Source organism: Lycium barbarum, chromosome 5, assembly GCF_019175385.1.
Source record: "Lycium barbarum isolate Lr01 chromosome 5, ASM1917538v2, whole genome shotgun sequence".
Taxonomy (NCBI): Eukaryota; Viridiplantae; Streptophyta; class Magnoliopsida; order Solanales; family Solanaceae; genus Lycium; species Lycium barbarum.
In genome coordinates this window covers 25,396,891-25,410,827 of record NC_083341.1, presented here as the reverse complement: position 1 = coordinate 25,410,827, position 13,937 = coordinate 25,396,891, and the positions used below count along the sequence as shown (strand labels likewise).

At 38.9% G+C, this 13,937-nt stretch overlaps 1 protein-coding gene across 1 annotated transcript; it reads right to left on the bottom strand.

Annotated features, from left to right (window-relative positions):
* Positions 1-8,323: 8,323 nt before the first annotated feature.
* LOC132639338 (agamous-like MADS-box protein AGL36) lies at positions 8,324-8,815 on the bottom strand. The gene has a single exon (XM_060355792.1). The coding sequence runs from the start codon at positions 8,813-8,815 to the stop codon at positions 8,324-8,326; it is 492 nt and encodes a 163-aa protein (XP_060211775.1).
* Between the last annotated feature and the right edge of the window lie 5,122 nt (positions 8,816-13,937).

Sequence of the window (13,937 nt, the reverse complement as noted above, 5' to 3'; positions counted from 1 at the left end):
AGAATGCCACAGAAGCCAACCAAAACTCACACGAAAACTTAGCAAACAAGCTATGCTTCTTTAACAGCCGAAGAACAGTACGAAGATGGCTCTCATGCTCCTCTCTACTCTTGGAATATACCAAGATATCATCAATAAACACAATCACGAATGAGTCTAGGAATGGCCTAAAGATGCCATTCATCAAAGTCATAAATGCAGTCGGGGCATTGCTAAGCCCAAATAACATCACCAGAAACTCATAGTATCCATATCTCGTCCGAAAGTCTGTCTTCGGAATATGCTCACCCCTGATCCTCAACTGGTGGTAGCCTGAACGCAAGTCAATCTTCGAAAACACTGAGGCATCCTGAAGTTGGTCAAATAAGTCATCAATAAGAGGCATGAGACACTTGTTCCTAATAGTAATCTTGTTCAGCTAGCGATAGTCAATGCACATCCTCATGGTTCCATATTTCTTCTTCACAAATAACACAGGAGCACCCTAAGGGGAGACAGTCGGTCTAATAAATCCCTTGATCAATAAATCCTGTAACTGCTCCTTAAGCTTTCTCAACACGACAGGTGCCATCCGATATGGCAAAATAGAAATAGGGCAAGTGCCCGGATCTAAATCAATACAGAAGTCAATATCGCGATCGAGTGGCATACCCGGTAAATCATATGGGAATACCTCCGCGAACTCGCTCACAATAGGAATGGACTCAAGGGGTGGAAATGCAACTGTCGTGTCACGTACATGAGCCAGATAAGCTAAACACCCCTTGTTGACTAACTTCTTCACCTGAAGGAAGGAAATGATCTTCTGCGGATCGGGCATAGGAGTACCCCTGCACTCAAGTCTAGGGATTCCCAACATGGCTAAAGTGACTGTCTTTGCCTGACTGTCAAAGATCGCATGGTAAGGAGAAAGCCAGGTCATGCCCAAGATAATATCAAAGTCCACCATATCAAGGATCATTAAATCTACCCAAGTATCATGCCCCAATAATAGTAACCAAACATGACCAATAAACTTGATCCACGACAACAGAATCTCCAACCGGAGTAGACATATGAACATGTTTATCTATGCTATCACAAGGCAAATCCCAATCAAAAGCATGATATGCAGACACATACGAATAAGTGGATCCAGGATCAAATAACATAGATGTCGCTCTATGATAGACAGAAATGGTACCGGAAATAACAACAACTGAGGCCTCTACCTCGGGCCTACCGTGAAATGAGTAATAATGGGCCCCACCACGTCCAGTCTGAGATCCCCCTCTCGCACTCTGGGACCCACCTCTAACTGCCTGGTATCCACCTCTAGAACCCTAAAAATCACCGCCACCTGACTGAGTACTGCCCCTCTGAAAAGCACCACCTTAACCACCAGATAATGTTAGAGTCCTCGATGGCTGATAATTCCGCTTGAGTTGGGGACATCTCCTAACAACATGCCAAATCTCTCCACATGAAAAATAGGTCAGAGAAATCGGAGGCTGATAAACTGAAGCTGAGGACCACCCTTGTCTACCGATCGAGAAAATGAACTCTCAGAAGCTCTCTGTCTGGGTGGCTCACTGGAGGAAGCCTGCAAAGCAGAGTGCACAGGGTGGCCACCGAAATATGGCTGATACGACCTAGAAGATTGACCGGCGCCTCTCGAACTAGAACCACCATAACTCCTAATCTGACGCTGCCTCTTCTCACCGCCACTTCCAAATGCACAGGCCTTAGCGGCCTCAACCAAAGAAGCATGCTCAGTGATGGACTGGAAGGAAGCCCCCATAGCCTCCATCTAAAGGCAAGAAATCTAAAGTAAACAGATTAGCCCACCAACAAAATGCCTAATCATGTCAGGCTCAGTAAGGATCAAAGTACTGGAATAACGGGCTAGATATAGATGGCGGGTCACATAGGCCTCCACAGACATACCCCTCTGCTGAAGATGTAGAAGCTCCTCCCTACGCGCCTCTCTCAAAGATTGGGGCACATACTTCTCAAGGAAGGCCCGGTAGAACTGAGTCCAAGTCAGGGGAGGAGAATCCTCAGGTCTACAAGCAACAAAAAACCTCCACCAAGTCTTCGTGTCGTTGCAAAACTAGTAGGTCACATAGCCAACTCCATGGGTCTCTACGATCCCCATCCTATGCAATAACTCATACATATCCAAGATGAACTCTTAAGCGTCCTCTGCAGAAGTACTCGAAAATCTCGGCGGCTCTAACTTCCTAAACCTCCCAACAAGATCCTGATTAGACACGGTCATAACAGCACCCTCCATGGGCCTAAGATCATCACCTGAGGCTGGCACTGCATCAATACGAGGAGCCATAACTGCAGCGGGGTGTGCCACCCGAGTAGGTCTTTGCTCAGGGGTCTGCGCCCTAACTCTGGTCTGTGAACCTCCACCAGGAGTAGTAACACCAGCAATAGGCTGCTGGGCATCTAGATGGTGTAAGATCATGGCCATAGTATCCTGTATAGTCTGGATAGAAGTAATCTCGGGCTGTGTCCATGCTGGGGCCACACTGTCCTCGGTGACCTAGTCTCGATCTTTCTGGTCCTCAGGCTCTGGAGACTGAGATCTCTCACGCCACTGTCCAACCGTAGAAGCCCAGCCCTTGGTTGGGGCAACCCCGCGGCCTCTAGCTTTACCACGTCCTTTGGCTGTCGCTCGCAGCTGCGGGCTCTGGCACCTGACCTCGAGCTATAGTACCTCAAGTCCTTACCATCTATGAGGGAAGAGATAACAGTAAGATACCAATTTGATTGTTCCAGATACCAATTAGAATAAAGTAGCACGAATGAAGGAAATAAAATGAGATTTCCTAAATGTCCTATAGCCTCTCGTAGATAAGTATGGAGCTTATCGTACCGATCCACGAGACTCTACTAGACACGCTCTTGTATTGTAGACCAGGTAACCTAAGGCTCTAATACCAACTTGTCACGACCTAATGTAGTTAAGTCGTGCGAGCACTTATCTATCCCACCTCTATTAGCAAATCCTCAACCGAACGATAGTAAAAAATATATATGAATAAACAACTAAATATGCGGAAGAGAATAAATCACGTAAGTCTAACGATAATAATATAGAACAAGTGCGGAAATAAGAAAATACACCCCAGAGTCTGGTCTAATCCATACAAGAGCGTCTAGCTTAGAAATATACAAGTCTGGAAATATAATAATATATCAAGTCTGAATATGTCTCAGAATGGAAAGTAAGACATAGATAAGAGGAGTCTTCAAGGCAGTGAACGTCTCGTGCTCACCCTGTAAACTCTAAGCTGTACTGATAGGGACTATCAGCCATGGGAGATGGAAGTAGATCCAACCTGGAACTTTGCATTCATAAAAGAATGCAGCAAGTGCAGGTCAGTACGAAACCACAGTACTTGAAGGTATCATAGGCCGACTAAGTATAGCTAACATAATTAAGACAATAGAGCGAGGTAAGCAGATAAATCAACAAGTATAAGTCAAACACTAGCCAAAGCTAAGTACACGTCATCACCTACGTTGAAGCATCTAAACCCAAGTGTGTCGAGTCTCAATATATCCAATCCGAAACTAAACAACACAAGTAAATCACTAGATCATCATAATATAAGCCATAATGCGATGATGTATGAATGCAAATGCAATACAATGTTATGTACACATGTACTCCGGACGGAAGTATCGACGTCTCGGTAGAACAACCCAAGGGGGACCCACGGAGTCCATGTACCTCATGGTTCCGGCACAAACCTCCGAAACCACTACCACGCAATCCACGATTCTGGGACAACTATCGAATATTGGACTCTAACATCACTCTCATATAAACTAAGCCCAACTAATCACAGTATTGCCACAAGTATCATCAATGTATCAACAGTATATCATGAAGGATGAGAATGCGTGCAATATATAAGTTAACATCAATAATCAGATCAATATCACAAGTACCAAGCATGGGTACGCCAATCATATCATGAAAGACTACATAAGTCATATAGAATACAATCCTCGTATAAAACATCAAAAAGTGAGGTACCAGAATATCATGAACAAGATATATCAATAATCTCCAATATCTACTATTACCACGCGGCATCAAGACAATAACAATAAAGCAATCAAGTCATAACACAACGGGATGGCTAGCCCCAAACACACAACAGGGCCCAACCTAGAACAATATCCAACCAAACTTAATATCTGAAGGTTTATATGCTTTCTCCGACAATATCATCTAAATATATGCTTTGCTAAACGAAGTTTCACCAAGAGTAAGCCATAACCTACCTGGATAGCCGAACAGCAATAACACCAACAATCACTCCTTAGCCTTTCCTTTCCACTAAGCCTCAATATCAAGAAAGTCTAGGAGTACTCGAAATAAAGATTAGAAATCATGAAAATCGATACCTATATTGCTATCATTCAAATTAGGTCAAAAACCAACCCTAGAATTTGGGGAAACGGGGCTCACAAGGTCCAAATGGGAAATTCAGGGGTAAAATATCCAATTAAACACTAGGTGATCAAAACCCATTAACTAATTGCTAAATTAACTCAAGGATTCATCCAATTTCGAAATCCAAGCAAAACACCCAATTTTGGGTATAACCCATAACTCTTAAATTCAAGATTTCAACACTAATAATCGAAATCCAAGCAAAACCCATCCGAACTTTTTGAAATCGACAAATTTTCGAAAAAGGTCTATTTACCGAAAAGTCAACTTTGAGTCAATTGTTTTTCATTTTAAGCCCAAAGTTCACAAAAAGTAGCCCGAATCAAATCTATGACGTTGCATTCGGACTCGATTCTGTTTTTCGTTTTGAGATGTTTTGGTGTTGTACTTGTGACGTTGGATTCGGACTCGATACATTCATACTTGGCATATTTGGCATTAGATGCTTTACTTTGGCGATGACACGTACTTGGATTCGATTGATTTGATTTATACTTGTTGGTTTGTCTGCCTATCTGCGTTATTATCTGAATTATGTAAGTTATGCTTAGTCGGCCGATGATGTCTACCAGTACTGTTGTTTTGTACTGACCTGCACTTGCTGTATTCCTTTATGAATGTAAAGGATCAGGTTGGATCCACTTCCGTTATACGTGGCTAATAGTTGCTTCAGCATTATCTTTGATTTTTCAGGGTGAGCATTGGTCATTCGCTGCCTTGAAGATTTCTCGGTAATTATGTCCTATTCTATTCAGAGACATAGACACTTTCTGTATTATTATTCCAGACTTGTATTATTTCTCTTTTAGATGCTCTTGTATTACTCAGACTAGACCCTGGGGGTGTTATTATTATTCCGCACTATTCTATGATATACAATTATATATCGCGAGACTTACGCATTTATTCTATTCCGTTGCTTGATTTAATCATTTATGTCTTAATTATTATTGGGTTAATGGTTCGCTTACCGAGGTGGGAGAGGTAAGTGCCCGCACAGCTTATGCCAAAATGAGTCGTGACAGATTAATGGAATATGGAATGGTAATGAAGATGGAAGAACTTATCACAATCAGTCTCCCTCAAGAAATGCTCCCAAAAGCTCTATATTTGAAGTGGGTAATGAATGAATGACTTGGGGCCTTTAAATAAGAAATCTGGTCCGTCAGCAGCTTCCACGGACAGGCCAGTGCTTTCGCGCTACCGCTTCAGCGATTCGGCCATCGCTTTAGTAGCACGCACTTTCGCGCAACCGCTTCGGCGGTTCGGCCACCGCTTTCGCGTGCACTACCGCTTCGGCGCCAAAGCGGTCATCAAAACACCCGAAAATTTTGTGCCTTCCCAAACTTGAAATCAACCCCCGAAACTATCTCGAAGAAAAACAAAATATGTAGATATACATAACAATGCCCTACGAACTCATCTGTGGCCTCAGAATTCCCATAGAAGGTCTCGTTGACCGAGTCAACCCCCGATACCTCAAAACTTACTTTCCGACCCAAGTTCTAAAATGCACCCGAGTGCATTGGGAAACCGAATATACACACAAGTTCTAAATGACCATCCGAGCCTCTCAGAACCGATGGATTTTCGATAAAGGTACGTTTACCCAAAAGTCAACTTTAAGTCAACCTTTTTTCGCTTTAAGCCCAAATTTTCCAAACAAAAATCACCCAAATCATATCCAAAAGCTAAACAGGTTCGGCAAAGGGTCAAAAGCATCGAAAAAGCAGTAACAACCAAACAGGTCATTACATTCTAATTAGAATTTCAGACCATATTTTTGGAGTTGTAAAATCCTAGTGATTCGTAGGTGTTGTTGCATATATGTAATGTATCAAAGGTAATACCTTGTCGGCTCACAAATTATTTGTATTGCAAAAATATTTTATAGAACTGAGAACATGAAAAAATAAATCTATTACTTTTGATTTCCTTATCAATAAGAAAATCATAAATACATTCATAATAATATGAAATTCTACATATGGCTATTTATTAATACAAAATGTACTTATAAGCTCTGTAGGAGGAATAAGCAGTGTTTTTCTAAATTAGTATTATAACTATATTTTCTTTAAATTAAACATGTTGCATCATTAGTACTTTCCGAAAAACGCAAAATTTCGGCTAAGATGACCATTCTGGTGAACTAGGTAAAGTATGATAACTTGTAGTAGACAAAACAAACATAGTTCACTTTAGTGGCCAATTACCACAATTTGAGGGGGCCATTCAACCCACCTACATGAATTTTCACCATTTTTAGTTTCATAAAATATTTTCTTTAGGTTTCATCTTAACTTTTAACTTTGTTTAATTTTAAGTAGTTTTTATTTGAGAAAATCATTGCTAATTTATTTTTTTAGTCACCGGGGGAGAACCATGATTTTTTAAGTTTAAGTCCATGAGACACAAAAAAAAAAAAAAAACAATAGACGATTTCTTACTATCTGCTTAAACTTTGGTGGTCAGAGTTACTGAATACCTATGATGATGTATGGCAGCGGTTACCTAGTGAACTAATTGAGGTGCACGTAAATTGGCCTGACACAACAGTCATATAAAAAAAAATTTAACGGTTATCTTCACGTAGAACATGGAGTAAGTACATCTGCATATCGAGAATTTTTCGTATCATATAAGCAAATGATATAAAGTAGATTTTGATAACTTGTTCCAAATTTGGTAATAAATTGATTAGCCCATTTTGGTACAAGAAGAATTAAGTATTTTCTCAAAATACTTGAAAATTCAAAATTCGAATAAGAATTTCCGAAACATTATTCCAATATCCAATGTATATTTTGGGATTTTCAAAATTCAAATGATCAACTTGTGACTTTGTATATTTGAAGTATTCAGGGTGAAATCTAATGATATTACCTTTCTATACTTTAAGTAATTACATAGGCCAATATTAGCATATGATTTCAATATGCTACCATTAAAAATAAAATAATTACAATTTTCTAATATAGTTAATTCTATGATTCACCGTGAACTTGGGTAAATAAACATTGAATACCACCCATTTCTATTCTGAATACTTCAAATTGATATTATTGCACTATCTATAGAATTCATTGTCCTTTAGATTATGCACTCACACGATTTTTTTAAAAATTATTCGCAATATGTAGCATCCGAATATGGTTTTTACTGATTGTACTTTTTGTCCTTGAGCTACAAATCAATTATCATATGCATCCTTTGAACTCACTTATTTTTTTAACATATAAGTTGCTATTATACAAGGATGAAAATTATTGTGATAAAAAAAAAAGAAGAGCACAAAGTAGTGCACCAACAAATAGAAGATGAAGACGAAAAAGAGTTATATGTTATATTGATGAATGCTGACGTGATATGAAATTAAAACAAAAATCATGGTTATTCATTTTAGACACAAAAATTCATAGATATTGAATTTTGATTTTAAAATCCGCAAGTGTAGCTAGCAATTGTACCTTTTTCTTTGTACAATTCTTCGATATTAATTAAATAAAAAAATATTAATATTAATTAAATAAATTTCGTTGACTCAGATTTAAACTTAAAATAAAGTTCTCAATGATTACAAGTATACAATGATTGAAATGTAACAGATCCCAAAACATTAAACATATATCTAGGATGGTCGAATAAGGCTCGTACATTTCTTCCTACTATAACATAATATAACTTTAACATATCACTAAAACAACATGACCAAGAAAATAATGTGCTACAAAATAAATATTAGTATCCTCAATAATCATGATCTTCTATTGGTCGAAGCCCCGCTTCAACCAATGACAAAACCTTTTGATGCGCACCAACATGGAGACCACTACTTTGACCTACATCATTCTCCGTTATCTACTCAAAATGAGAGAGAAGTGATGGAGGTTGAGAAGTGTGAGATGGTTGCTCGAGTTGCTTTTTCCTCTCTTCAAGTTTATCCTGTGCAAGAGCAGATAAGTTTAACAATTCACTAATTTCTGTAGCATCAAGGTCAAATATATTAACCTTTCCCTCGTATAATCGATTGAACGTGATTTCTATTTTCTTCTCTTTGTTTCTTTTCTCGGGTTTTCTAATATTATTTTCTTTCTCCTCCAATTTAGAAGAAAGGTAGGTTTCAAGTTTAATTGACTTTTTAAACTTTTCAGTCTCTGTGTTACTCAAATACCTGGTTACTATAACCTTAGCCGCATCCTCATTTGGCCAAATAGTAGGGCTAATTTCTCCAGGACTAAAAATTATTAGAGCAATAGGTATGTCACATAAGGTAGACAAGTCACTTGCTTGTTTGGACAAACTAGTTATTCTAATTGGTTTTCTTTGGCTTTCATCTGAATTGCTAGTCATGTCTGGTAAAACAGAAAAAACGAAAAAAAAAAAAAAAGAGCGAGCACTTTCTTTGGGAGCAAAATATATGAATGAATACCTAATTGTGAAGATGGAATAGGAGTACTAAAATGTATATATAGATGCATAATTAGACTTGTTTATACCATATGGTAATGATTTTGAGTAAATCTAGATAATTTGGTGCGAATTTGGTTATAAATTTGTTAGGACAATTTGAATTTGTTAAATTAAGTATTTTCTTAAAGTGCTTGAAAATTCAGGTGGCTAATTAGAATTTGAGACCATATTTTTGAAAATGTAAAATCCTAGTGATCTGTGGGTGTTATTGCATATATGAAATTTATCAAGGGTGATGTCTTGCCGGCTCACTAATTGTTCATCTTGCAAAAATATTTTATAGAAGTGTAACGACTCATTTCATCGTTACTGTGACTTCTGAAAAATTCACAGCCTTAACCCCCTTAAAACCCTTTTAGTTCGTTAATCTCTTAAAATTCGCTAACTTGATCGGACGAGTCGTGCGAATGGTGTGAAAAGTATCGGATTGGGCCACCGGGCCTGTAATGACCGTTTGGTCGTTATTGTATTTCCGACCCTTCTGATCCTTTTTTCGAGCTTTATTAGCTCATATTTGACCCGCGGGATCGTTGGTATGCTTCTAGAGGTCGTCGAAGTTGACCTGGGTAAGTTTTGGGGAAATTTGGCTTAAAAGCGAAAAATGGTTGACTCAAGTTAACTTTTGGGTAAACGAATTTTTTTTGGTAATCCATTAATTTCGAGAGGTTCCGATGGTCTGTTAGAACTCGTGTGCATAGTTGATTCGGTTTCAAATGCACTCGGGTGCACTTTTGGACTTGGTTTAGAAGGTTAGTTTTGAGGTATTGAGGGTTGACTCGGTCAACGATACCCTCGATGGGAATTCCGAGACCGCGAGTGCATTCATAGTGCATTTTTATGTATAGTTGCATATTTTATTTGTGAGTAGACGGTATCGAGTGTTAGTTGGGACTTGGGGTGAAGTTCATAAAACTTGGGTTGTTTCTGGTTTACTGGTGTCCGCTTCAGCGACACTAGTACGACCAAAGTGGTGCCGCGGAAGTGGTAGACCGACCGCTGAAGCGGTCTAGACCATTTGGAAAGGACCGCTGAAGCGGTACCCTGAGCGCCAAAGCGCAACCACTGGAGCGGTCAAGCTAAGCGCCGAAGCGCCTGTCGGGCAGTAACTGAATGGTTTAAGTGATAAAAACCCCTAAGTCTCTAAACATTTTCCCATTTTGTCTAAAGGCTATTAGAGAGGGTTTTGGAGTTCTTGAAGAGGCTAAGCTTTGTGGTGAGTTTCCCCAACCTTATACTTCATTCCTTGATCATAAATCACCATAGAAATTCATGGGTCATGCTTAGTTCAACAATAAGTTGGGTATTAATAGTGGGTTTTAATGGGTTTCTTCCTAAATGATTTCTTGGCTATAAATCTGAAATTAGTGGTTTGGTTAGCTTTATTTAGCATGGATTTGATGAATATAAACTATAGTAACATGTTTACTTCTCAATTAAGGTCTAATTATTGAATTGGGAGTTAGGGTTTATACCCAAATTTGGGGGTTTTGCCTAGAATTCAAATTTCAATAAATTGTTGGTTCTGCTAGCTTGATATTGATGGGGATTGATCACATAGAGCTTTAATTTCATGTTGAGATCTTTAGATTCCTAATTTCACCTTTCTAGTTCATAAATCCTATTCCATAGGTTGGGAATTTGGATCTTGAATAGAAGTAGGGTTTGAATGATGTTCTTCTTGATTCTAATTCCATCATTCGGATTTGTTTAGACATTCATTAACTCGAGGCTCAAAGGAAAAGGAAGACTAAGGTTTGATTATTGGAGACTTTACTGTTCGGCCTTCCAGGTAGGTTACGGTTTATCCTATGGTGAGACTTCGTTTAGTGAAGCATATATTTAGACGATATTGTCAGAGAAAGTATGTAATTCTTCGAGTATGAAGTTGGGTTAGATATTGTCTTAGGTTGGGCCCTGTTGTGTGATTGGGGTTAGCCACCCCGTTATGTTATGACTTATCTTGTTCTATTGTTGTTGGCTTGATGCCACGTGGCGACAGTAGATATTGGAGACTATTGATATATCTTGATAATGATATTGTAGTATCTTACTTGTAAACGTTTGATACGAGGATAGTGTTCTGTTATGGCTTATTGTGTAGCCTTTTCATGATATTGTTGGTGTGCCTATGCGTGGCACCTGTGATATTAATTTGATTATTGACATTGAACTCATACATTGCACGCATTCTCATCCTTCATGATATACTGTTGATACATTGATGATACTTGAGGAAATACTTTTACGAGCTGGGCTCAGTTGGATGAGAGTGACGTGATAACCGACGTCTGATATTTATCCCGAAATTGAGGTACGAGTGTGGAAATTACTGAGGTTGTTGTCGAAACCGTGAGGTACATGGACTTCGCAGGTCCCCCATAGGTTGTGTTGCCGAGATGTGATGTTCCATCATCGGAGTACATATGTACGGTGCATATGCATTGCATTGTACTATGGCTTTTATTGTGATATTCTTGTGATGTACTTGTGATATACGAATTTAGATTGATATATTGAGACTTGGCACATTTGGGTTTAGATGCTATAACATAGGTGATGACATGTACTTGGTGACTGGCTCGTGTTTGACTTATATCCTATTGATTTACCTGTTTATCTTACTTTATTGCCTTGATATATGTTAGCGAATCTTAGTCGGCCTACGATACATACCAGTACTTGTTGTTTTATACTGACCTGCACTTGCCGCATTCCTTTATGAATGTATAGTACCAGGTGAGATCGACTTCTACTCCTCGTGACTGATATTCGAGGATGGCTGATTCGAGTCCTTCAGAGTGGAGCATGAGGACGTTCGCTGCCCGATGACTCTTTCTATCATTATGTCTTTATTTCTATTCTGAGACATGAACTTTGAGACTGCTTATGTATTATTATGATCTAGACTTATAGTATTTAGTTAGGTGCTCTTGTATGGCCAGATCAGATACGAGGGCGGATTTCATTTACTTTCGTACTTTCTTATTTATATTATAAAAGAGTGAGACCTTCGCTATTTTACTCTTCCGCCATTTTTTTCCCATTGGGTCATGACAGGGCCCAGTAATACCGTCGTGGCGACAGTCCTGCCGCCCCAGTCCAGGCGCAACAGTGGCAGGAAGCTCTACTGAAGCAGAGGTGTAGAATCATTAAAGGACCACCCCAGCAGTGTGGCTACCGCTGAAGCAGTGCCGCTGTAGTGAATGATAGACTGCCACAGCAGTTGACGGGCCGTTGTATCCCTATTTAAAGCTTATTGACTTGACCTAATATTCAGTTCCCAAATCTGCAGCCGCCACTAAGAGAAAATTCCAGCCCTAGAGACTTAAATGTTGGGAAGGTAAACTCTTAAAATCCCTCATTTCATCTTCCTTTAATTCCCTCTTTCTTCTTGCACAGTTTATGATTATAGTAGAGCATTAAAAAGGGTTCCTTCTCTTATCTTATGAGACATTTGGATAGATGTGGTAATGGCTAACCTAGAACAATTAGTAACTTCAAGATAGCTCTTTTATTGCAAACCTAGACTAAATAGCAAGTTCTAAGCCTAAATCATTCTATTTCCTAAATAGGTTAATTTGTTAGACGCTAATAATGTCTTATGTGAATTAGTGAGGTAAGTTTGACTTAGGTAAACATTGTTTATAAAAGAGGTGAAATAGCTATAATCAAGAATCTAGAAAAATTATTTTAGAAATGACGATTCTACCCCTATAACCCCAAATTCCTCAATTGTTACTTACTGGAATGCATCCATCATTCTTAGACCTTCCGGACCTACAAGTTCGCTACAAAGATGGAAGATGGAATCCAAATGGATGTTCTCACACTTGTTCGGCCCTGAGGTAGGTTATGGCTTCCATCTCTTGCTAGACTCCGGTTAGACCTTCATACATGAGTATTAGATGAAACGGAGAATGCATGTGTAGGATCTCGGAGATTGGGTTGGATACTTAGATTAATAATGTATAAGAGGTAGCGGTTATTATGTAACACTAGTATAGTTGTGGATTATGATTACCCTATGGTGAGAGTTCAATTAGCGAAGCATATATTTAGACGATATGGTCGGAGAATGCATGTAAACCTTCGGGTATGAAGTTGGGTTGGTTATTATCTTAGGATGGGCCTTGTTGTGTGATTTAGGGCTAGCCACCCTGTTGTGTTATGACTTACCCAGTTCTATTTGTTGTTGGCTCGATGCCACGTGGAAATAATTAGATATTGGTGACTAGTGATTTATCTTGATGATGATATTGTAGCACCATACTCGTGCTGCTTTGAGGCGAGGATTGTGATTCTATTATGGCTTATTGTGTAGCCTTTTTATTGATATTGTTGGTGTGCACATATGTTGTACTGTTGATATTGATTTGATTATTGACATCGAACTCATACATTGCACGCATTCTCATCCTTCATGATATACTGTTGATACATTGATGATATAGAAGGAAACACTGTTATGAGCTGGGCTCAGTTGGATGATAGTGATGTGAGGATCGATGTCTGATGTTTATCCTAGAATCGAGGTATAAGAGTTGATACTGATTACCGAGGTATTTGCCATAATCGTGAGGCTACATGGACTTCGTGGGTCCCCTATGGATTGTGCTACCGAGATGTGATGTTCCGTTATTGGAGTATATGTGTACGACGCATATACATTGCATTCACACTTCATACATTACTGCATTGCATTGTATCAATTAGCTTCCTGTGATATTCCTGTGATTTATTGTGATGCCTTGTGATATACGGATTCGAGTTGGATATACTGAGACTTGACACAGTTGGGTTTAGATTCTATAACATAAGTAATGACTTGTGGTGATATAATTGTAATGTACTAAATCAGATTAAACACTAGTTGGGATTAGTTGCTATAATTATAGGCTGTGATATTGGATTGGGGAAGCGTGGTGTTAGGTGACCTTAATATAAAGGTGCATGATATTTCTAGGTTGGGTGAGTAATGAACACTAGAATGACGAGAGAACTT